At 38.6% G+C, this 26332-nt stretch overlaps 1 protein-coding gene across 1 annotated transcript in view; it reads left to right on the top strand.

Moving 5' to 3' along the window:
* Positions 1-26332, top strand: part of MYOM2 (myomesin 2) — a 72640-nt gene that overhangs the window by 1638 nt on the left and 44670 nt on the right. The window contains exons 2-13 of the mRNA XM_053973080.1: positions 279-411; positions 1431-1550; positions 3175-3313; positions 3490-3647; positions 4496-4588; positions 14895-14983; positions 15064-15114; positions 15393-15557; positions 20586-20747; positions 22637-22778; positions 24389-24588; positions 25277-25330. Coding sequence (XP_053829055.1) covers positions 305-411; positions 1431-1550; positions 3175-3313; positions 3490-3647; positions 4496-4588; positions 14895-14983; positions 15064-15114; positions 15393-15557; positions 20586-20747; positions 22637-22778; positions 24389-24588; positions 25277-25330 — 1480 coding nt within the window. The 5' untranslated portion in view covers positions 279-304. The remainder of the gene's footprint in view (positions 1-278; positions 412-1430; positions 1551-3174; positions 3314-3489; positions 3648-4495; positions 4589-14894; positions 14984-15063; positions 15115-15392; positions 15558-20585; positions 20748-22636; positions 22779-24388; positions 24589-25276; positions 25331-26332) is intronic.

Here is a 26332-nt window from a genome sequence, read left to right as displayed (position 1 = left end):
TTAAATGATATCTGCAAAGAAGGAGAAAAATGATCCAGTGAAATATCTTTTACACCATCATCTATGATTCTGTAGCTCACACTGCACAACTGATAAGATACAGCCTGAGGTACCCACTTGTGTGACTGATGGCTCTATTTGTCACAAATTGGTGGATTTTATACCTTGGACATATTCACATACATGTCTACATATCAGAAAATATCAAACCAAAGAGTCTGAAATATATGGCTAAATGTGTGCATGGCTAAATATATGGCTACCTTCACTCTCTGCAGGAATTACTGGTTGTCACAGAGGAAATATGTCTTCAATAGCAGTGCCATTTTACCAGAAGAGGCACAAGCACTTTGATCAGTCCTATCGCAACATTCAGACAAGATATGTACTTGAGGAATATGCAGCAAGAAAGTAAGTGCCGTGTATTTGAGCATAAGCAGGTCTCTGTTTTGGGTAGTCAGTTCTTAGAATCAAGATACTTACCTTTCCCTCCACCCCCAAAAAATGTGATTTATACAGAATGATAGTTTTCCACTTCCTTCCATTGGCATGCTCCTTGTCTGTAGTCTCCCACCATCATGGCTAAACTTCCTAGCAACATTCCAAGATGCCTACATAGGCCTTTTAGCTTAGGATCTGTCCTGTTTGGTACCTCTAAATTGAAAATTCTTCCTTGTAGGCTAAAATTGAAACTCTGATTTAAGAAAAATCGCCGTGAAATTTATTGTAAGTCATAGAAGCAACTTTTTATCCATTCTTCTGTATGACATGATGATATTCCTTCTCCTGAAGTTGGCTATAACTAATTATAGTTTTTGTGATTCAATTTCCTTTTTTAAACTTAAATGAAAGCTTAATGCTTCTCATTCGAAATCTCAGGGTTTTAACCAGAAAATACACATCCTTTGTATCTCAAAGCCTTAAACTTTGTATTGTGGTTGCTTCAGAATCACTGTTCTCCCTACTTGGTAATTAACATGCCTGCCTAGCTGTCTAGCTGGTCCAGTTTCCCTTATGAAAGAGGACAGTTGCAAAAAGACCTGTGGAATATAGAAAAGCAGGAACATTTCAAAACAGACAATGCTATGTATTGTATGTATTATGATTTGTGTATTAGACAGTCTGGTACCCTTGGGGTTCACTGAAATGCTATCATCACACCTGAAAGATTGAAGACTGAAGTAAATATACATTTAATAGAATGAAATAAAAATGCCTAATGACCTCATTGACAGATGATGGACATAAAGCCCTTGAAGGACAAGTGACAATCAGCACTTAGTGCAGTCAGTGAAGATACAAAGGTTTCTCACTGAGCAGTGCTCAGTCATGGTGTTCTGCTCATTCAGCTCAATGTAATTTCTTCGATGCTTGTGAGTTCATGTTTTACCTGAATTGCTGGGTTATAACAATCTCTTTTATATTTGAAGGGCTGCTTCCAGGCAGGCTGCTTATTATGAATCGTCTGGCTTGGGCAAAACCACATGTAGACTCTGTGCCAGGAGGGCACGCACCTTGGCACATGAAGCAATGCAGGAATCCAGGAAAAGGTAAAGCTCTGTTGGTCCACTCTGACCTGTGTAGTGGCTCTGGTCCCAGCTCTTTTGCCAGGGATCTTTTCTGAGTTGACAAGATTGGAGGCTTCTCTGTCACTGTTCTTCACTAATCTATTTTGGCTGGAACACTAAATGACTGAGTGTCACTTTCAGTCTCATATTTCAACCCAGAGTTGTTCCCCTGGTTCCCACTCTGACCCTTGAAAACAGCTTTAAACCAAAAATAAATTAGAATCCATCTGGTTACCCAAAACTCATTTTGAACTCCACTATTCCTAAATTTCTAATTTGGATCAATTTAAATGCTTTAAATTCTTTCCTGAATATCAAAAGGGTTTACTGTTATGTCTCAGTTACTGCCTTGATAAGATGTCCCAGAGTAACCATGCTGATGACAATATTCCCCTCAGTGAATTTCACTGTTTCTGCTCTGCTTTGCTCTACAGTTACTGCACCAAAGACATGGAGGATTTATATTACAAGAAGGAATCCTAGCTTGTGTAGAAAATATGTTGTGCAAATCACACACATCCATATGGTTCTGGTACTTGGATTGGTTTGAAATATATAACCTCAGAACAGAAATCTCTAGCAAAACTAAATTATTTTATATAGTTTAATTTAGGTTTTTAAAACTGTTTTAAAATTCAGCAATATAAAAAGTGGCAAGACGTGGCTGGTATTTAAAGTACATTGGATGATAGGTACAAATAATTTTTTTAAAGTATCAGACAAATAATATCTTGATTCACTGAATTTCATGGAACTTTTCTTATTTGGGTTATGCTTTCAGAGTCTTGCCATATGTTGACTATATTGACAGATATGTTAGAAATATCTGATATTCAGTACCCTTTTTTGTCCTGAGAAGTAAAAAAGTAGCATAGGCTGTATACTGAATCAGCATGAATGAAGAAAACTGAGCTAGTTCCTCCTAAAAACATTTACAAATTGGGGTGTTTTTAGGAATTCTGAAAAATCTGTGGAGTTAGGTTTTCAGGGAATAATTCACAACTTTTTCAAAACTTTCTATTTTTCCTGGTAGTTTCTATAATACTTCCTCCTCATCCTTGTCAAGGGACAGCTTTTTTTGCATGCAACTGTTCATCAAATCCTTGTGAACTCCTTGGTCCATATCTTTCAGGTGAGGTCAGGTGAAACAGCCCATGGAGCTACAAGGGCTCCCAGGTTCTAAAGCTTCTAAAACTAAGGGTACTGTGTAAGCTAGGCACAACTTTTAAAAGGCTGTGAACAGGCAGAGAACTTCCCTTCACTGCTCTGCCTTCTTGTGTCCATGGGAAGGAAAATCAGGGGCCAGAAGGAGGCTAGGCATGTTCTTGATTGCGATTACCAGGGGACTGTGGCGAACCATGTCAATGTGACCATGGCAGAATTCAAGACTTAGAGATATGACCCAACAAATACAGGGGGAAAGAATATGAAGAAAATTAATGTGATTTCACATACTCAGGGTATCCAGATATATGCTAAGAATGATTCCTAACCTAAATTTTACATCCTACTGATATGCTTTCAGAGCCCTTGGTTCCCTGATGTACTTGAGTGACAAACTTAAAGCCTCGTGGTGGTTACCTGATTTTTTTTTCTTGTCCCACAGGAGTCATGAGCAAAAGTCTCATGTAAGTGATGAGAAAAGAATCCGTTTTGCCAGTGAGCTATCTGCTTTGGAAAAAGAGATTCACACAGCCAGGCACCGTGCTCGAGAACATCTGGATAGACTTGCTGTGCAAAGAATGGTACCTGCTGAATCTTTTTGCTCCTATGCAAAAATAATTACAAGATGTACTGAAATTTAGCCTGCTCTTCAAATATGAGTAGTGATTAAGTATCTTTTTTGTGAATTTAAGGTTAGATCTCCTACCCTATTTGAGTCTGGTGCCAGATGCTTCTTTTCTTTTCCCATGTTTAATAGGTAGAAGAAAATATGGCTCTGGAAAGACATATCATTGAAGAAAGGATAAGTCGAGCCCCTGAAATTCTAGTGCGCCTGAGGTCTCACACAGTCTGGGAAAAGATGTCAGTGAGCCTTTGCTTTACTGTACAAGGATTTCCAATGCCTGTTGTACAATGGTAAGAGACTTGCCTTTCCTAGCCCTCTAAAAATGTTGTTAAGCTTTTTTCATTTGAAAGTTATGCCATAACTGATAAGTGTCATGTATATAATGGCTTTGTTAAATCCCCTTTATAATCCTCCTAGACGTGCTGGATCGTAGCAGTTGATACTGCAGTGGAAGGAGTGGGAGGAAAACTTGCTGAGTGGCCCCATGCAATGTGAGAAACAAACTCAAGCATTTCAGAAGGCAGACAGTGGAAGGCATTCCAGTCTTTCTGGCCACTGAGTTTCCTGAACACAAAGTAGCAAGTGGCAAAATACACAGAACTCACAGGCTACTTTCTAAGCCTGGATAAATGTGCACAGCACCACTGTTGTCATGGGCTGTATCTGTGGTCATTGAGGAGGACATGAAGGTCCTTTCAGCTGCTCTCCTCTCTGGACAGGTGCTGTCCTGTATATATGAAAGCCTCAGGCTGGACTGTAAAGACCTAACATGAGGCATAATTCTGCTGCTGCTCCCCTTATTGTGCTGAAGTGTTTTAGTGTGGCACAAGATAAAGTTTGCTTCCCATCTTGTGTCAGGGTTAGTGGATTTGAAAGTTCAAGCCCCATGCCATCTTCTCTTACTTCTTTTCCTCATCTTCTAGATTGAGTGTGCATCTTCTCTTTCCACTTCCTTGCTGCTATAATGGTCCTGCTTTACCTTCATGGGCCAATTTGTGTCTATCCATACTTACTATAAAATACTCTGTGCAAGTAGAGAGAGTTCAGATGATAGTCAATGATATCTTGATCCAAAGATCTACCAGGCGAATTAATAGTTGCTGATATTTATGGGTTTTATTTTTTTCTTGATTGTCAGGTACAAAAATGAGGAATTGATTTCTCCTGCAAGTGATCCAACAAAGTACAGAATTGAAAGCAAATATGGAGTACATGTGTTACATATAAACAGGTAAATCTTTCTGGGGAATAAAACAGGTTTTTTATACTCTATACAAAGTATTTTATATCAAATAAAATTTAAAATTCACACAAAGGCTGAAAGAGAATTATTAAATTCAGCACACTTTTCTGATGGTACTCACTTTTAGGCTGGAGAAGGTTCACCAGCCTGGAGAGTACCTGAATATTAGATTGTGAAAATGAAATTATAAATTAGATATTTGTATTCATTAACCTCAGCAATCTACGAGATATAAAAAGAAGAGGCAAGTAGCTGAAAAAATGGTAGTTCCTTTTTTATTAGAATTATATCTTCTCAGCATTTGAAGTGGAAAATTATATGTTCTTGTCATGATGAAGCTCTTTTAGGTAAACAAAATTATAGCTGGGCAAGGCAGGGATACACAGCTGTATTTGTTTTACTGTATGCTGGGTCCTGCTTACTTTTCCATCTCGTTTTTTTTTTTTTTTTTTTCTTCCAGAAAGTAAGGAAGTGTAAATTACTTTTTTAAAAGGTTCTAATTTAATTAATTTTATTTTTTCAAAATTTTAACTTTGTGATATAGAACATGCTTGGGTATTACAGCTTCCCATAAACTAATCCCATGCTTTCCAAAACAATTGAAATGTTACACGTGACTTAGTGTATGCTTTTTTTAAAATATATAAAAACCCAAATAAAAATGAAGAAATTACTGCAATATTTAAATAGAAAATTAATATCTAGAGCAGAGACAGAAACCCCTTCTTTTAATTTCTCCAGAATATGAGCATCAACTGTGCTGAAACAGCTGGAATATTTGTGGCTAACACTTGGCTGGCCAAACATTTAATCTTCTGCTCTGTCTCCATCTGTCAGCAGTGGAAGCAGCCCTGAGCACAGCCTTGTGGCATTAGTACAGAAAATAAGTGCATCATTCCTTCTTGCCTTTGGGACGGACTGCTTCCTTTGTCATCCTGCAGCCAAGTTCAGCCCAACTGTCAACCCTATCATAGCTCAGGATGGCAGAAACACATCCCTGTACAGAACCTGGCAGCAAGAATCACCAGGTTGTTGCTTCCTAAGATGCTTCAAAGGCACTCAGTCTTCTACCCCCAGGGCATGCTTGCTAACTGCTCTCTGTACCCATGGAATCTGTTCATACCAGTGTTTCTTCCTGCCAAGATTACTTTTGAAGACAATAACAGGAGGTTAAAATACAAAAACAGCTTGTCCTTTTGCACTCCTCTCCCTTTTAGCAGAGAAATGGAAAACCCTCTCCTTTGTCTGGATATGTGTGAGTGCCAGTCAGGAGATGAAACTTTGGTCACTTCCCGATGGTGAGTGACTGTGACTGTTTATTTCCTTTGGTTATCCCTCCTGAGGAACTGCTTGGTGAGTCCAGATGCCAGTTATGTAGTATGTAGGTCCCCTTGTGACATTTTGGGAGTAAATAGCTTTTAGAAGAAATGAGAATCAGTGCTGATGCTGCTTTCTGAGTGCCTGTAACAATCAGGCTGAAGGGCAGTAATGGCTTCCATCCCCTTGGTGATTTTTCTCTCTTTTCTCTGCTGGTTATCAGTCATGTAGGCACAACCAGCTTTGGGAGTGTTCAGACCCAGCTGTATTTCAGGCAAGTTCAGACATACCACAGAGTCATTTATTGGCACCTACTCAGGTTTCCCCACCCCCTGTCTCCTAGTCCCAGACCTGTATATACTCATGCAGACTCCCTCACATTCAGCCAAGCTGCCATCTTCAGAGATTCCTGCTCCATTTCTCTTTCATTCTGTCTGGCAGTGTGGTCTTTTTGCCACCTAAAGATTCCTTGCTGGTCTCCCACAAATTTCCCATCTACACTTAAAATAATACTGGGGGATGGTTAAGATTTATTGAGTTTATTACATTAAAATTTCTATTTTTTTTTTCTTTAGTGGTAATCCATTTTATTTCAAAACTTGATCATCAGCTATATTTTCTATCCTAAAAACACAGAAAATGGACATGCAGGAAGTGGAAGACCATTTTGTTAGCACATAATTAATTGTATCTTGTATTAAAAGAAATAGATGTATAGATAATGGTTAACATACGTTATTATTAATTCTTTTATACAAACGTATCTATTAATTCTGTATCTTCCACTAATATCTTTGTGCACTTGCATTTTGTATTTTATGAATAATTTGTTTTTCTGGGAGGTGGAGCCATCAGGAGTTTCTTCCTATCCACTTCTGTGTTCTTCTCAGCTGTTCATGCTAAAGTGCTGAGCTGAATGTAATCTTATCCACAGCCGCTCAGAACGGCCTTGGAATTTCTTGGCTACTTTTCTAGCACTTCAGCGAAGCCCAGGGAGTGAACTTTTTCCTTCTGATGCAAGTGTGATATTTATTCCTGTGAGTATTCCCTGATCCCAGTGGAAACATTCTTGAGGCACCGAAACGTTACTGTCACCTTGTTGTCTTAAAGTAGTAACTGGACACAATTTCATCCTCCACTGTTTGCTGTTCTCCAGAACCCATAAGCCTATACAGTAACCAGATAATTTTAATTTCTCTGTCTCATATTTTTTATGATGCAATGTTCTCAATTACCACATTTTCTGTGTGCATTCAGTGCTATCGTGATCATACAGTGCCTCTTTTTTGCTCCTTTTAAACTTCTTCAAATGGGAGTTTGATCTCAAGGTCTCCCTTGAGCAGTAATGAAAAAGAGTTTGGAGTTTAATTCAGTTCTTTGCAGATCTCATAATGATTGCAGAAGTGATATGCACTGGTGGTTTATCCCATCATTCAACTCACATCTCATAGGTTATTAGGAGGAGACTGTGAGGAATCCTTGGAGGGAAAGCTCTTGGTAGTTCAAATAAGTCATACATGTCTGAGAATGTGTGGGTTGGTTTAAAATGTGTTTTTTATCTCACATAATTTAACTATGCATAGGCACATAGTACAAGAAAAGATTTCTGTATCAGTGGTAGTCAAGATGAGGCCGTTGCTTTATGAAGTAGCTGAAAAATATTTTCTATCTTAGTGATTACCTCAGTAATTAACAGTTGTAACATTTTTAACTTCCTGGTTGCTAATACTTGTTTAGCAACAGAGTTTTTGTTTCTTTGTTTACTCTGAACACTTATTAAATGGATCACTTGGTTTTATTCTGCTGTGATTGACTGTGTTATATTCCCAGCTACATTGGCTGGTGTGTAGAGGAGACAGCAGGATGCTCCTCCCTGGGGGTATTCCTGACTCCCACCCCTCAGTGAGCGGGAGGGTGAGCTGAGCTGGCTGGTAGGAGCAGGGAAGGACATTTGACATTCCAGGGGACTGTCAGTGTGGTGTGGCCACACAGATTCATCTATAGGGCTCAAGGTTTGACAGCATTTTTTCTTTTCTTAGGGTCCTCTCCCTTTCCTGTTTAACAAAGTCCGAGCCGAAGCAGTGCATGTCATGGCAGAGGAGAAGGTTTGCAGCTGCATCAGCAGAAGCGTGCGGCAGAGCCAGCAGAGTGCAGTGTAACTCCTGCTGGCAGCAGGCAGAGCCAGCTCTGCTCTGGCGCGCCAGCCCGCAGCACCGCCTGCACCGCTTCAAAAAGGAAAGCTTAAAAATTGAATGAACCTTCTCTTCTAGCTATTCTCATTTAACAAATGACCCTGTGCGGTCAGTAGAGTGCTATTTTAGTTTGATTAGGCACAAAAGGCTTGAGATGATTTAATCTGGAGAGCTAGAGAGCGAGGCGTGCCCTTTCTCCGCTGGAGGTGGAAGCAGAGCAGAGCAGAGGTGTTGAGACAAAGGCAATCCTCCGGCGTAGCCCGCAGAGCCTTTGAGCTGTGCGAGGTGGGTGGGTGATAGACTGCAGCTCCCTGGGTTTTGCAAGTATGCAGCATCAGTGGCTGTACAGGCAGCAAGATGGTGTACTGCTCTCCTTTCCTTGCTGAAAGGCAAACAACAGCCCCTAAATCTGTGATCTTCTGACGTGTCACTGTCTTCTATAAGCTGCTGTAGCTGGGGGCTTGAGGAAATGGCCACCTGATAACAGAGGTCCCTTTTCCCTAAAAATGAAATCCAACCAAACAAAAAGAATCAGTCAGATTCATTCTGACTGGAGAATGAGGGCAGGAGAAGGCAATTCTATTTCCACAATTTGATGTCACATAACACTGAAAATATTGTCATTTGAATTCAAAGGAGTAATTTTTAACTGTGTAATTTACTATGTACTGCCTCGTGTTCTTTACATGCACTGAATTGTGTTCTAATTCAGGCAGAGATGCTATTTCACTCTTAACTCCTGTGTTTTAATGTACACTAGTCAGTTGGATGAATATATGCATTTTAAATAGATGTATCAGGCTGGGGAATATTCCCCACACAAGTGTTAGCACTTCAGAACCTCATGTGGATTTGGAGCAGTTTAATATTTGCAGAAAAGTATTAGTACCTTGGGACAGACACAGTTCTGCACTCACATTTTATGCTATCTATGCTCTATGCATATTTTATCTGACCTTTGTAAAGGCTGAAAAACACATTCTCCATCATAAAACAAGAATAACTGTTAGACCACACCTTGCCTCCTGGGTAGTTCAAATGTAGTTTCTAGTTGGTCTTGACTCAGTGCACTTTACAGTGCAATTTAGGAAATCTAAGATTTTTTTAGCATACAAGGAAATAGATAATTTCCAGGATAATCCTCCATCTGAGCATTATCTGGCACAAAAGAAAAGTCAGAACCTTAAGTAACTTGCCATCCTATCCAACTTTCTTCATAGTGAATATGAAACAAAAGTGCTGTCTAGCTCCTAGCCACTAAAACCCTACATTTCTAATATAAGATTTAAAGGGGTCTCAGAGAGTACTAGGCTGTCTAAGATGGTTTATTTCTCTTCTGGAGAGTCAAAGGAGTGATCATAGCAAAGACATACAGATTGCTTTCAAAGCAGTAAGCTACAGAAAATGGGTAGAGTTGTTATGACCTCTTAAATAAGAAGTGCCTGGCCTGTGGAATTGTGTGTTCATAATAACTGTAAGAGTCTCATTTCTCTTCATAAAAAACAAAGGATGCTGTAAGAATGTGGTCAGCTATTTGGTTAGTTACTTCTTATGCTCTTCCTGAGAAAATTAATTATAACTGTCACTAACTTCTGTGAAATATTTGCTTTCAGATTTTGAGCTTCTTTTGGCTAAAGATATGATCCTTTTGTGAATCTCCTGTTTGTTCTAGAGACATTTAAGATAATATTCTGTTTTCTCTACCATTGGACACCATTACCATTGGACACCATTACAAACAGAAAGAGCTCATCAAAAGATGTATTTTGCTGTTTCTTAGGAGAGCAAAACTATGGGGAGGGGATAGAGATGAGCACAGATATATTCATTTGAAAAGCTAATCAGGTACCTGCCATTACACTTCTTCACTTTCAGGAGACAACTTTGCAGTTCTTACACCTTTAAATTTCCAACACTTTGAGTGGTTTTGCACAGTTTGGGACCCCAAATTAGTCCACAATACATGTTTCTTTATTTTCTGTATTACTTTTAGGTCACCTGTTTTTTAACAGTAAATCTCTCTTTAGACCCTAAATCCTGTGTAATTCTTACAGATATTGGTTCCTATTTAACAATTTTATCTGGTGTTCTACAGGAAAATGAAGTAAACACTGTGAGCAGATGATGACTGGTTTAAAGTGAGATTTAATCGGAGTTAACCTCAGTCAAGCAATGCTGATTTTTTTATCTTTGTTGTCAACACTCTATAGGAACAGCAAAATGTTAGAGAGCAGTTAAGTTGAATTTGAGAGAAGTGAAGCAGCCTGAAGTAATGCTTTGTTTATGTGAGGAAATGGCCTAGTGCAGCAGTGCTGGTGTAATGTTCATCACTCATTTATGAGCTGGGTGCTGTGTGCTGTCTAAATCATGTCCAGGCCAGGGAGGGATCAGGCCTGATCAGCATACACAGGATGGCTCTCCCAGCAATGTCCTGCCAGGGGTAAGTGTGAACCATTCTTTGGGAAGGTCTAGCTCATCCAGGAGAAACCTGGGCATGCAGGTGGTAGGAAGACACTGTGCACCTCTTTAGGTCTTTGGCAGAATGTGGGTTGGGCTGTGGCTTGAAGGACAGGAAGGCTTTATAGGGCAGGTATCTGGGGACAAGGACTGCAGGGCACACTGTGGCATATACCTGCCACCAGTGCCTAGGAAATGCCCTCCTGGGCTCTGCCTGACACAGCAAATTATAGACATGTTCTACCACAGTGACCTCCTGGTGTGAGATAGACTAATTTTCTCACCCTTCAGGAGAGGGCTGCCAGACATCCAGACTGCTTTCTGGACCTTTCAGGAAAAGGTCCTTTACTATTTCCTGAGCTGTGTGTGGGAATCCTTTTGGTGAGCTGGAGCACACCAAAGCTTGGCAAGGGGTGTTCTAAAGCATCGACATTAGGGCAATCAAGATCCAGTTTCTGGGGATGAATGCTGTTTAATTTATTAAATGTTGTCATGGTTTGACACTGGCGCAATGCCAGCGCCCCCATGAAAATGCACCTTCCCTAAATAAATGCTGTGAGATGTTATCAGGAACAGAGCAGAGCAGGCCCAAGGTTAATAACAAAGGAAAAAAAAACTTTATTAAACTACTACTACTACAGAAAACACATAAACTAAATCCAGGATGAAGACCTTTTAAAACACCCCTCCTCCTCCCAATTCCTAAAACACCCACCATGAAACATCACCCGGGATTCCTGATCAAATTACCACCCTTCAGATAATCAATACTCAAACTATCAAGGGAGAGAGAAGTCTCTCTTGCACCACAGACCCCCCAGGAAACACAGTTGCCACTCCCTGTGTTTCCCTGTCACACATGGCAACCGCCCGGAGAAAATCTGCCAGTGCGACACTCTCCATTCCATGTCACAGTGCTCTCACCACCGTGCATGGACAGACTGCTCATAGGGCTCCTTTAAGGATGCTTTGCCACGGACCCAAAGATACAACAGTTCAGCTTCTCATCTTGGGACTACAGTCCCCCCCATTTTCCCCTGGGGCCAAGGGTCCAAGAACAGAACTCATCTTCTTTCCTGAAGACAGAGGGCATCACCATTCCCTCCTCAGCTTTCTTCTGTTCTTGCCATTCCTGTGCGGTTAGAAGCTGAAGCAGGTCTCCTTGGGTCACCACTGCATCCCCCTAAAATGCAGTCTCTATTGCAGGAGATTTTGGTTCAGTCCATGGCTAACAAGAAAAGTCCAGCCAAAAGCTACTTCATCGTCTCCTCCCACCTAAGTATTTCTTCTTCTAACATGTCAGGTCCCGGACTGTCTCTCTTCCACTACAAATCAAGGAGGAGTAATATTTTACAAAGCCCTCATTTCCCAGAAAGGGTTAAAAGTTCAGACTCCCTGGACGGCTGATATCTCGGTCCAGCATTCCATCTCCCACGCTGGGCATCACCTAACATAGTATATTTACACTATTTACTATATATTCTATATATAGATTCTTAAATTAGGATATAGCAGAGTGACAAAAATGCCTTAAAACTTTAGAAGAGTTAATTCTGCAATGCCCGTTGTAAGAAATTTTTGAGCTTCTTCATTTGTTGTTAACTTGTTATGGTATGGTACTGTACCAGACTGTGATGAATGCATGAACTATGCACATTTCTGTATAGAGGCATAACATGCCTTAGGAAATTGTCCTGTACTGCAGCCTTATATCGCCTTTTGGCATTTTATTACACAAGTGTTAAACAGTGTGAAACTGGGATAGTAAAAGAAAAATGTCCTGCTTTTAAAAATTCATTGCAAAGAAGTGTTGTCAAGTCTGACATCTCTCAAACAAGTCCAGAATCAGTTAAGCTTTATATAGCTCTGGGAACAGGTATTGTAATTTCCTTAAAATACTTCATGAAAACAAACTGTTAAATAACATACAGCCCAGAGAATGGTGATGAATGAGATTACATCGAGCTAGTGGCCAGTCACAAGTGGTGATCTCCAGTGCTCGGTGCTGGAGTAAGAACTGTTTGATATTGTTGTCAGTGACATGGATGAGGGGAATGGGTGCAGCCTCAGTCAGTCTGCAGATATCACCAAGTTGGGTGGGACTGCTTATCTGTTGGAGGGTAGGAATGGTCTGCAAAGGGATCTGGACAGTCTGGATCAATGGGCTGAGGCCAACTGTGTGAGGTTCAACAAGGCAAAATGAATCCCGCCCTTGGATGAAAACAACCTCAGGCAGGGCTACAAGTTGGGCACAGGCTGTCTGGAAAGCTGCCCAGTGGAAAAGGAGCTGGGGTTGCTGGTTGACAGCAGCTGAACGTGAGCCAGCATGTGCCCAGGTGGCCAATGGCATCCTGGCCTGTATCAGCAATAGTGTGGCCAGTAGGAGCAGGGCAGGGATTGTCCCTCTGTAGTCGACACTGCTGAAGCCACACCTGGAGTCCAGTGTCCTGTTCTGGGCCCCTTGCTGTAAGAAAGACATTGAGGGGCTGCAGAATGTCCAGAGAAGGGCAATGGAGCTGGTGAAGGATGTGGACACAAATCCTGTGAGGAGCAGTTGAGGGAAGTGGGGGTGTTTAGCCTGCAGAAAAAGAGGCTCAGAGGGGACCTTATTGCTCCTACAACTGCCTCAAAGGAGGTTGTAGCCAGGTGGGGCCAGGCTCTTCTCCCAGGTAACAAGTGACAAGACAGGAGAAAATAGCTTTAACTGCACCAGGGGAGGTTTAGTTTAGATATTAGGAAAGATTTCTTCACTGGAAGGGTTGTCAAGCATTGGACCAGGCTGCCCAAGGAAGTGGTTGAATCACCATTCCTGGAAGTTTTCAAAAATCCTGGAGCTCTGGATCATGAAGTCATGGTTTAATGGTTTAGCATAGTAATGGTTTAGCATAGTGGTAGTGCTGGGTTGACAGTTGGACTTGATGATCTCAGAGGTCTTTTCCAACCTTAACAATTCTGCAATTTCAATTCTTTTACATTGTTTTTCAGTCTCACTGTGCCTGTTCAGACTGTACTAGGGTTTCCTACCCAGCTGCAGGCTTTTTGGTTAAGACTGTAGTCTAGTCTTAGGACTTACCCTTACATCTTTGATAATTAATTTTATGATAGACTTTGTAATTGATTTCTTGATTTTGTGAAATATGTGGTGGTAGGGTTGCCTCCAGGAGGAGCTGTTAGACCTGTAAATTTAGAGAGATAAATTGCAATTTAACGGGGCTCTCATCAACTTGTCCTTTTTTAGCCATGCCAGTACAGATAGTATCATTTTTATGATATGGCACTGTCCAGAATACATGCAAGAAGTGAAAAATAGGTGTCTGATGCGTCTGTGACAGCTGCTACATACTCCAAAATTGGCATCCTGTTATGCAATTTCCATAAAACACCCTTACATATTCCTTCTCCCACATCTGGGATATATGACCTCTTAGAGGACAGGTGGAATCAGAGTTTCATCACTTGGCAGTTGCCAAGAAGACACAAATTTGCTCTTCTGAGAGGAAACTAAATGGATGCATTCACAATATTGTATGTCATAACTGAAAATTTTTGGGTGGCCTCCATTAAATTTAATACTAAATAAACTGTTCCTGATGGACTCATTTTTAAATAAGAAAAGAACTGGTGCATCAACGTTTGTAGCTATATCTCATATGTGCTCATGGAACTTCAAGGAAGGATGTATTAAGTGAGACACTATCAGTGTTTTGCACCGAGTAACTGTTTTTTGCTTTATATTTGTTTATACTGTCCTTGCATAATGAATATTTTTCTCACTAAAAAATATAACAAACCAAACTATGTCTGCACCTAAACAATTTTGATCCACGTTCCTGATTTTTTGTAATTTTCCTGGATTGAGATATAAGAGAGGCAAAAATACCAGTGTCTGTCAGCTGGGAATACACATAGAAGGCACAATTTTAGCAAGAATGACATGTAATTTTATTCTATGTCTCTCTTCTAAAATATGGCAGAAAGGCAAAATGGATTAAAGAAGGTTACATACGGAAGGGGTATAGCCAGACTGGCATTGTCCAGCTATCTTCTTTTGATCATTCTCTAAAGGTCATTTCCAGTTTGCTCAAGTTAATGAAGCCTGCACACTAAGCTGTGATAAAATTGCAGTTAAAAACAGTAGCAGCTTTCTGATTGTCTTTCATGGATGTCTTGCACTGTATGGACAGTAAAGAGCTTTCTAGACTTTCCCTACCAGTAAAGAGCTTTATACATTTTCCTTATGGTTGACATAGTTTGGCTTGTCATATCAATCACTAAGAGAATTTTTATTTGCCTAAAGAGACATCTGTTTTTCTCCTTCCTCTTTTCAGAGCTGACTTTGATGATTCTGCAACCTATTCAGCAGTTGCAACAAATGTCCACGGTCAGGCATCAACTAATTGTGCTGTGATTGTGCGAAGTAAGTCCTACTTCATATTTAAAATAATAAATAAATGTAATGCTCATGTCATTGAATGTTTCTTGTATGTTTATTCATAGGGTTCAGAGAGGATGAAGAGCCTCATCCAGCTGCAGTAATGCCCTTCCACTGTAAGCCTTTTTTTTCTATTTGCTTAGATAATTTACGTCCTCTTGTCAGGGCAATGTTTTACAGACAGGAAAACTGGATACAACTAGCTTCTTCTGATTTTGATTTCTAAGCACTGAGTTACAGTAGGAGCTGTCCAGATGCTCTTGCTTTCCCAGTTGAATTTCTAGATCAGCATACAATATAACAGAAAACTCCATCTCCTACTCAGATCAGACACTAATCTGTGCCAAGTACAATTTACTTGTACTCAAGAACGCTTTCATTTTCTTATGCATAGTGCCTCTGTCATATGACGTTTGCTTCACCCACATTGATGTCCAGTTTCTGGAGAAGTTTGGAGTCACTTTTGCAACTGAAGGTGAAACACTGACCTTGAAGTGTTCTATGTTGATCACTCCAGAGTTGAAAAGACTACGACCTCGTGCTGAGTGGTATAGAGATGGTAAGTTATTACATTGAGTAGAATCTACCTGGAAAATGCTGGAGGAGACATTGAGGATACAGGTCAGGTTTAGAGCATCATATTCTCAGAATTAAATTTGGAATAGAGAAAAAGAAATATCTCTAGTTAGAATTTATAGTCCTGCACTCTCAATTAAGTGACTTGGTCAACATTTTCTTGAGCACACAGTAATAGCAGCAGGAGGTAACATCATATTGTGATAGTACAATAGATAGAACATTTACTTGGAAGAGATCCAAAGCCAGTTCTTAGATTTCACAATGACTCATAGTTGAATACTGTGACCACTGAGCTGAAGGGTATTCACAGGGCAGTAAATTAAAGTTTGAAGTACTGAGGTATGGCTCTCTACTTTAATCTTGCTCCAGCATTTATTGTGAATTTTATATTAAAATCACATCAATGTATAGTTAGGCAATATTTATAGAAGCCAAGCCTGATACACATATGTTTGCTCTGCTGTTTATGTGACATGGTAGTAGGTTTCTTACCTTGCCTCTTTTGTCTGTGAAAACCTATGTTTTGCCAGGTGAAGCAGTCTTACAATGAAGCACTCAAAATAACATCACTAAATTGATCATATACTGGGGTGAATGGTACACAAACCCTACATGAGTAGTGTTTTTTCACTGCAGCAAAGAAGGGTTTTGAAACATAAAACTAGCTACTTAGAGCTTAGGATAGCAGCCTGTTGTAGATATTTATTCCACCACTTTTCACCAACCACAATCTGTGTAGGTTTCTAAAGTAATTATTCTACCTGAGGATTTAAGGAAAGCCTTAGTTATTTTTGAATGGTTAGACCTTTCCCCAAGGGGACCACATTTGAGAATGGTGAACTTCCAAGACTGATGTTTGGACTCGTCCCCAAAAAATTGGGAGAAATTTCCATGGGGGACAAAATGTGATGAATAAATTAAGAAACGACAATAAGATTAATAAGGCAGTCAAGAAAATTCATGATTACAAAAATCAGAAAAAGAATTGTTTCATTACTGCTTGTTATGCCATTTGTTTCATGTAGATCATAGTTTTACATACATTCACATCTTATTCTTCAGGGAACAAACTACTACTTAATTTTTCCTTCCTATTTCTCTATCATTGTGGATACTTCCTTGTGATGAACTATTAGATGTCATTGAAGTAAAAAATATGAGATAATAAAAATGGCTTTTTCTGTTTGGTGAATAACCTAAAATCTAAGGCTGATCCTTTAATTCAGATTGTGTTCCCACTGAAGCATACAGGAATTTTGCTATGTGCTTCAGGATTTTTAAAAACTAAAAATAATCTCTCACTTCACTATCAGATGAACCATCATTTTCAAGGGTACCTTTACCTTGTCACTTATTGGACACAGTTTCTCAAGGTGCCAAACCTCACAAATTCTAAATTTGAAACTGTAGCTAAGAAGAATTTCTAATTTTCAAGGAATGTACAGTATTGTTCCACTTTTCATTGGACATGACATTTTGTTGCCCTATGAAATAAAGCTCATGACCCTTTCTCTTTGTTCTTTCATAATGATGAGATAATTCCTTCTTGATATATAACAATTCTTTGCTTTTTGTTTCTCCCCTTATTTAACTTAATAAGACTTTATTTGTGAAAACCTGAGATGAAAACTTGGTCTGTTTTAAGCCAAGTTTTTGCTAGGGAGCCAGATAGGTGTTCATCCCATTATTCTACTTATGTTACGTGAAATAGGATGTTACAAACAAGCTTGGATTTTTCCTTCATTACAAGTATGTGGATCACAATATTTCCAAGTGGTATACAGGTACATTAACTGGCAGAACGTTTTCCCAAACACAGCAGGAATTCATGCACTATGAACCCATGTTATGTGCTACAGTTCCATGTGTTGAGTCCCTTGAGAGCTGGAGGCAATGCATAAATATAAACAATGAGAAGTTAATAATTTGTCCAACATCATGAGGTAATATTTAATTCTACTCTTGCATTAAGACTGTACTCTGTCGAACTATGAGTGGGTCTTGTGTCTTTGAAGAGACAGAAGAAGTTGCTGGTTGTTGTAAAGCTGTTTGTTGCATGAATAAATCAGCCTCGAAGGTGTAGAGTTAAGAGTATTAGTCCGTGCTAAAAGCTTTCTGGCATAGAATCCTGATGTTCCAAGCAAAAGCAGCAGAAGCAGCAGAAGTAGCTAGCAGAAGTTACTACCACCTCCTTTGCACCCCAATACAGGGGGATTTTATTAATAAATCATCCAATCAGATAAAAACATGATTCCAAAGCATTCTTCCTGCACCTACCTGAGCTTAATTCTAATGTGCGAAAGTAGTGTCAGTTCTTACACAAAATCTATGCATATAGCTCTATCTGCTCACGCCAATAGTTCTATCTGTTCTATCTAGAAATGCAAGCAATGTGCTGCTATGTTTTTATTATGTCTGGAGCTAAGTTAATTTTGTGAAAGGTGACACTACTGAACATTAAACTAGGCTTTAGTGCTTCTTACTAGCTAACACAGTCTCTTAAGAGGCACTTTAGATATATTTCTACTTACTTAAAACTAAAACTTACACTCCTACTTCACATCTGTGTGGCTTAATATATTTCAGTTTCTCTAAAGGTTCCAATTCAATCCTTGCATTCCTTTCTCTCTCTGAGGGACTGAGAGAGGCTTCTATTTCATGCATTCCAACAGTACCCTTTCTAAATTTTTTCAGTTTGTGTTAATCAAATAAGAGCAACTAAAGCCCTGAGTTACATACATAAATCATATGTACGATCTACTTCTAATAATTATACTCAGGAGAAGTATGTGTTCATCTAGCATAAATAGGCTTCACACTAGTGAGCCTTACTGAGGGTATCTAGTAGACTCCTAGGGGCATATAAGTCAGCTCAGTGAAATCCTCTGAATTGATTTGGGATTTCACAAACATGAATATGATGGCTGTTATTCATGGCCCACTTAGAACAATTTAGGATACTGAAAGAACCATTCAAGATGCTGAAAGAACAAAATCAAAATAATGCTTCAGGAATGTATATCTAATCTGGACATGACTTCAGCTAATAATAAGAATTTTCTGTTATTGATCTGTAATGTAATATAAACACTATAAAGTGCTATGTGCCAGCATTCCACAGCCATTTATACTGTAATCTAGAATAAAATAATTGACTTCAGAAGGAAGAATCATGGAGTGAAGAATCTAGATAAAATTTCAGCAGAACAAAAAATACATGATGAAAATAAATTTCAGTATGTAGTAGTTCTCCACTCTTTGTATGAATTTTAATCAGAGTCATGTATTAGGAAAATTATCTTATAAACAGCATGTGAGGTTTGAGACACACTGCTTCTGAGGATTAGTCTTCTGCAAGTAAATTCTGGGGAAAATAACAGAACACAACATGTGAATCAACTGTAAACAGTGAGATCTTGTAATTGTGATATTATTATGGCAGCAGGCTTAGGAATACTTGTTCTATTAGAACTTTTAAATATGTTTTAAATATGTCTAAACTTTATTCTAATTATCTTGCCTACAAAGTTGTTAATCCAGATTGCATTAAAAAAAAAGCAGACCTCTCTTAATTTCTGGTGGATCTTTGGCCTTGTGTGGGGAAGAGAAGTTTTTCTGCTCTTACCAAACACAAGTGCCCCCTCAATTTCTGCTATCAGGTACACATAAAGAATGGAAATGGGTGATTCTGGCCTTAGTAGCATTACAGGCTTGCCTACAATTTCTATATATTCAAACTATGGCGGCTACCAATTCACTTAAACTTTGAGTCTAAATAAGTGACCAGTTTTTCAGAGATGCTGGTTAATCAATTTTTTTATGCTTAGGATTTTCTACAGGGCTCATGCATTGGTCAAAGTTTCTAAGTGAAGATATTTTCTGATTTAATTTAAAGTACATCATGTCTCTCTACACAAAGTCTGAGTACCATTGTGGCAGGCATGACAGAAGGGGGACAGTCAGGTTTTCTAGGTAAGGATCACATGACTAGGGATCTCATGGGAAGGAATGTGATTGAATTAGTTTGTGTACGTCTCATAAAACTACTACATGCTTAGCTGATTATGCAATTTACTGCTGTAAGATTTAGTAGTGCATGTCTGCCACATGCTTTATTATCGGAACGTGTGTCATGTTTTCTACCTACTTATGAAACTCAGCTGGTAGGTGAGAACACTGATTCCTTTGCAAATGTTTGAGTGTCGGCTACAAAATCTATTTAAGCAGTAGAATAATGAACATTCATAGATATTCAGATCTTTTAAATACAGTTCTGCTGCATTGATTACAATAAATTTATCTATGATTGGCCTTAGGGAGTTAAAAATCAAAAATAATCCAATCAGTTATTTAAAAGGATGATATGAGAAAGCCCTTTGCCTAGCATAAAACATCCTGTTCACTCTTTTGCTCTGGTTTCACTGGGCAATCAGATTAATGTGCATTAATCTTGGGTCACCACCTCTCACCTTTGAGAGGTTTAAATTTAATTTAATTCAATTCAATGTTCAACAGGTATGCCTTGAAGATTTAAGTTTGGTGTATATTTATATCAGTTTTCAGATTAAACTGAAATCTATTTTTTTAAATTTGGAAGAAAAAATTGAATAAACTGACATTTGACCTGAACAGGAAGCAAAACTTATTAAAAATGAAATAAGGTCCCACCCTGCATTCATTATAGGGTATGGCAGGTTTTCACCTCAATATTTCTAAATGTGAGTAACATTTTTGTCTCTCAGTGAATTAAAAAGAATAGTGATAGGAATTTTGTGGCTAATACTGCATAGTGTATTACCAGACCTCATATTCTTTAAAATTCACTGATCGAATAATTTTAGAGAGATGCAACTTACTCTCTGTAGAGTTTTTATAGCATCCAAAGCACTATCATTCCAAATAAAACTGGCATAAATATTAGTCTGTGTCCCTGGTTAGCAGAGAACTGCACTAGGATGCAGATTGTTCTAGTAGCACAGTAACGTGTCTGATGGGTCTTCTCTTCCAGATGTGCTGCTAAAGGACTCCAAGTGGACAAAGCTGTATTTTGGAGAAGGCCAGGCAGCTCTTTCCTTTACTCATCTGAACAAAGATGATGAAGGTTTATACACTCTGTGCATGGTTTCAAGAGGTGGAATCAGTGAATGCAGTGCATACCTATTTGTAAGAGGTAAACTTTTAATCTGGTTCTTGAGGAGAAATTAAAAAAAACATTATACAGTTTAGTTTTATGAAAAAAATCCCATGTAGCAATTGAAGTATGAAAGAAATTTAGCCCTGTGGAATTTCATAGTAATTTGATTTGTATATAGTAGTCTGTACTAAAAACCAGTCATCTTACATGAATAGGGAGCTTCAAGAGGAGCATGCTTCTGAGGACATTTTGTTTCCTGGAGAACCCGAAAAACCATACTTATGAAGAAACAACTTCTTTCTTTCTTTTTCATCTCCTTTCCTGGTAGGAAATAAGCATCTTTGCATACAATCAGTTCTCACTGTAATGGTTTTGGCTTTTGAGATTGGACTTGGAATGAGCCTTGTTGGGCATTCTTGTACCTTGTGCCTGCTCTTAGGGATACATGCAGGAAAAAGCAAAAGAAATATTCCCACTATACCACTATACCAGTCATAGTCATGTCATTAAACAGAGAAAAGAAACAAAGTAAGAAACTAACTGACTGAAGAAATACAGTTTTCACAAGAGACATAGATAAAGGAGATAAATGCATTAACATAGAATAAAGGTCTGAACTTTTCATCAGATTTCCTTGCACAGCTCTCAGTGAAGTAAAAATGAACTTCTACATGTACCTGTGAGGAGAACTTAGTACTCAGTTTTATATTTTTTTAATTGAAAGATAAAAATATTTCTGGTTAAGCAGTTCTTTCACTCTCTTAAATACATTGGACAACATCCTTGATGTGGGCAAACTGGAACAGCCCCACTGAGGCCACTGTAGCTGCATTAATTTTAAACCTTGTTCTTCTTGGAAACATATTGGAACATATGTGCCTTGTGGGAGTGTCATCCAGGCAGTTTATGTGGGGTAGAGGGAGTGAATGTCTTTTTCAGAGGTTTGAAATTCAACTTCCTCACAGAACTGGTGTAAGGGCTTCATCAGCTTTGAAGTATATCTTGAATAAGCCACTCTGGCATCCTGATCTCCTTAGAAACAATTTGCTAAAGTTATCTCTTACATTCCAAGAAAGACATTATTCAGGTGAAAAACTCCACTAATATACAAAAGCTTTCTTAGAAGTTTTTGTTGTAGTGATGAGTAAATTGTAGGCATCTCTCTTGTCCATTTTATGCTATATTTGATGCCTTTGCATGGCCAGGACCCTGGCCTTGTGCTATGTCCTCTGGAGTCTCTAGTGTTGTCTGTTGGTCATTCTCTTGATACTGAACACAAACTACTTCACAACTGATTTGGATTAGATTCTATAAATTTAGACTCTCTATAGGGTGGTTTTTTTTTTTTTTTTTTTTTGTTATGGAAATCTTCCTTTGAAGGGAGAGAACTTGTTAAGAGATTTCATTAGAAGTTGTGGGTCCAGACTTGTCAATATCTCTCAAAATGAAGCCACAAAGGGTATCTTAAAGATGGTATTTAGGATTATAAATAAAACATAGCGTTACAAATGTTCCATGAGTATCCAAATTTTTCATTCTTTAAGAGATTTTTTTTCCTGATCTGCATGTTTTTTATTGAGTACCTTGGTCTGATTGGTAACACACTGAGTCACAGCTTTCAGTGTGACAGAGCATCAAAAACCCATGGGTGGGTTAAGCTTTTAATTCTCACAAAAAAAAAAAGACGTGTTTGGTTCCTAAAAAGCCTTTCTGTTCTCAAAAATATCCTTGAACACTTTGTCTGTATAAAAATATAGACATTATGGTCCTGAATCATTATTGCAGTGAATTAGTACGTCATAAAATGTTTGGGCTTCCATTCATATAAACAAGTAGCACAATGAACTGAAAGTATTCCCTTTGACTTTTTGATGTATATCAGAGGAGTCGGGGTCAAAACCAATTTATTTTAATTTGTGGTCCAGATGCTGATGCATTGATCGCAGGAGCACCAGGGGCACCAATGGATGTTAAATGCCATGATGCTAACAGAGACTATGTTATTGTAACCTGGAAACCACCGAATACAACCAGTGAGAGCCCTGTTATTGGATATTTTGTTGACAAGTATGTAAACATTATCATTTATTTAATTTTGTTAATTGCCAGAAATATGTATATACTGAAGAGAAAAAAATACCATTATATCCTTTCAATGTGTGTGTTCTTTGGATATATGTTTACAGACACTTGGCACTGGAACTCAGTTACACATTGTGTTAAATTATGAGATTGTTCCCTGGAAAACTTTTGGCCCAGATGATTTAGTACTTTCACAGGCAATTCTGGGCACAGTCTGGGAATTAGCAGGGGCTGGAGGCCATTCCAAGTAATATTTGCAGGCAGACACATTTTATCATGCACTTTAAATGTTCAATAGTATGGATGTGGGCACATCAGAGAATGAGCCCTGACAGTATTTAATTTATAAAAGTTAGACTCCATGGGCATCTTGAATTAGATTTAGTCTCTTTAATCTCTCTACTGCAAAAGCTGAAACCTAGGAGTTATTACATTATCTTTTTATTTCTTTCTTGAATGTAGTACAACAGGAGCTCAAGGCCTGGACTCCTGGGAGTTGGCAGTTTAAATCAGACTGGCAGGCCTCTGTCCTTCAATGAGCTTTGCACTTTGCTGGGGTTTCAGATCAGTGCAGGCAGCTGGCAAGCAGAGGATCCAAGGACTGTTTTGTATGTTTTGCTCTCCCACTGAAGTAAATGCTTGCTCCTTGTAGCCAGAGCAGATCATCTTATCCTCAGTGTCTGAAACTGTCAGTCAGCAAAGCCTTACTGAAATGATTTCATAATGTATAGTGCTCTGCACTTAAAAGCAACATTTGCAGCTCATTGCTGTTTGCTATGCTGTCATTTGGTCTAATTCAATGATAACTGTCTGGGAAAAACTGAAAAAATAGAGGTTTATGAATGGTAGTCAGTATGAGGAAATTAACTTGAGACCTGGGGACTCTACCATCTATATCCAATTTATGCAGTACATAGATTATAGGAGTATTTCACCTATATTGTGTATAATCTAGTCAGATATGCCATTTGACATGTTGCTTGTGTCACTGCAGTGCCAAGGAGCCCTTGATCATGACATGACTTTTTTTCTGGTACAGTCAGGGCAAAAGAGAATCTTCTACACAGAATTTTATAGTAGTAGGACACAAACTATACATGTACACACAAAGCAGTCAGTATGAGGACATCACTCTTCTTCTTGATGACTCCTACACTCTGTGGCCCAGTCATTTTGGGAGGGAAAGGCACAAAGAATTTTACATGAAAATATGACAAAGAAGAAATGAAAATGATTAGGTGAATCTTGCAAATTCATCATGTTCTGTGGAGATGAATATTAAAAATGAAAGTGAATAATTTATTCTTTACATGGCAAGGAAGAGAACCAAACAGAAGGGAAGCAGATAGATTTGAAAAGGCCAAAAACCATGGAAGAGAAATGACTTTGCATTATGAAAAAAATATGAACAGAGTGGGAATTGGATCTCTGACCAGAGAAGAGTGTATAAAGTGTGTGACTTTCATTAATGAGATGTATGGTTTAGCTCCTCAGCCTAGCAAAGGTGACTTCTGTGGTTCTGACCTGGTGTGGGTAGCATGCGGCATATTTATTGTGAGATGATACTGACAAATGCTGTCTTCTGCTATTCCAAGATGTGAAGTAGGTCTGGAAAACTGGGTCCAGTGCAATGATGCTCCTGTAAAAGTCTGCAAGTATCCTGTGACTGGTCTTCAAGAGGGACGGTCTTACGTATTCCGTGTCAGAGCAGTGAACAGTGCTGGCATTAGCCGGCCTTCGCGAGCCTCGGAACCAGTTGCAGCACTTGACCCCGTTGACCTGGAGAGAACACAAAGTAGGCTATTCAAAGCTTCTTTAATTTTTTTTTTTTTTTTAAGATTCTGTTTGCCCAGTTAACCTAAGGAGAAGAGTTTATTTCTTCCTTTGATTGAATATCTCACTACAGACTGCAAAGTAGTGTTATGAGAGCTTCTCCATGAACAGAGTAAGCCAGCTTGCTCTGGGGAGTAGTTTTATTGATTTAGCCTTGTCCTAAACCCCTGTGCAGATTCTGTATATCATGTATGTACTTGCACACCTTCTGTTTCATGTCTTCCTTTTGGTCAGAGGGGAATTCAAGTAATCATGAATACCTTAAAGCACTGCCCCAGTGTTGCCTGTGAAATCTGAGCTGAATATGCAATTTCCTCTAAATGTGTTTTATGTATGTGTGTATGCTTTATGATTAATTCCTATAACAAAAGTACAGTTTGTGGTACAATTTATTACTAATGCCTCAAAATCAAATCCATCTACTGAAACTATGACTCTTGCTTTTTAACACATCTTTGAATAACACTGTCTTATCATGCCCTGTTTTCCTATGAAAGTGAATAAACCAGTATATGATTTCAAGTTGACTCTATCTGGGGAAAGATATACAGAGGTATACAGGCTTTTGAACACGTGGCAAGAAATAATTTGCAAGATTTGTAAATATATTGAACTAGTTTGACAAACTAATTGAATATTTTGATTAACAGCTGTTCATGTGGATGAAGGGCGAAAGATTGTGATCAGTAAGGATGACCTTGAAGGTATGTAGCATTTCTGCAATTTCAGTCCATCTGCTTAAACTCCAGGAATTTTGCATCATAATTAGAAACATAACTTGAAAAGAAATCCATTAAGAAATAAAGACACATGACTTGCGAGGTTGAGCGAACACAAGTGAACAGTGAGGTGTAAAAGATGGGGATCATCACACTCTCAACAGCAAAACTTTTATATGTTGACAGCATTTTCTTACCCTTTTGCTTTTACTAGTGCTAAGCTGACTGAAATGGCTGAACATTTAATTGCCCATTTGATTGGGCATTTGATTGCCCGTATTTCCCCTCTTTCTAGCTTTCTGGGAGCTAAGAATAGTTTTTTTAGACTGATTTTGACTATCTGAGCAAGTTATTGCCATTCTCATAAAAACTTACACAATCCATCTCAATTCTTTAATAAGTCTACCTGAATTTAGGTAGACATATTGAGGTTGAATTGACCTGAATTGAGGTTATTCTTAAGGTTAAGGTTATAGACTAAGGTTATAGACTAATGTTTTTCCTCAGGAGAACTGGAGAGATCCCTGACAAATTTTGAGATAAAGTTTGATTTTTTTTTTAGGTTTTAGTTGTTTCTCTATGGAATGATTGGGTTTTTATACTTGAATAATGACCTTCTTTACACTTGAACTGTTAAAATTGTTAACTATAATGGCTCAAAATTAAAAAAACAAAAGTCTGTCTGCTCTCTTCCACAAAAGTTATAAAGTTGTAACTCCAAAAATAACATAGTAAAAGAGAAATCACCTGAGAAAAAATGTAGTTTGAAGGAGAATCAGACATTAAATGGCTTTCCCAGTGCATGGACAAGTCAGAGAAAGTTTCTCTATTTTTGTAATAGTAATCTAAATAAATTGATATGGGTATTACAGGATCAGAGGCACACCCCAATATCAGATTGTAATTGTCTTGTTTGGCTTCATAGATCATTTTTCTGCTCTCAGGATTGCCTTAGAATGATCAGGTCCAGTAAATGGTGACTCTGGA

Source organism: Vidua macroura, chromosome 3, assembly GCF_024509145.1.
Source record: "Vidua macroura isolate BioBank_ID:100142 chromosome 3, ASM2450914v1, whole genome shotgun sequence".
NCBI classification, from domain to species: domain Eukaryota; kingdom Metazoa; phylum Chordata; class Aves; order Passeriformes; family Viduidae; genus Vidua; species Vidua macroura.
This window is presented reverse-complemented; position numbering and strand designations above follow the sequence as displayed.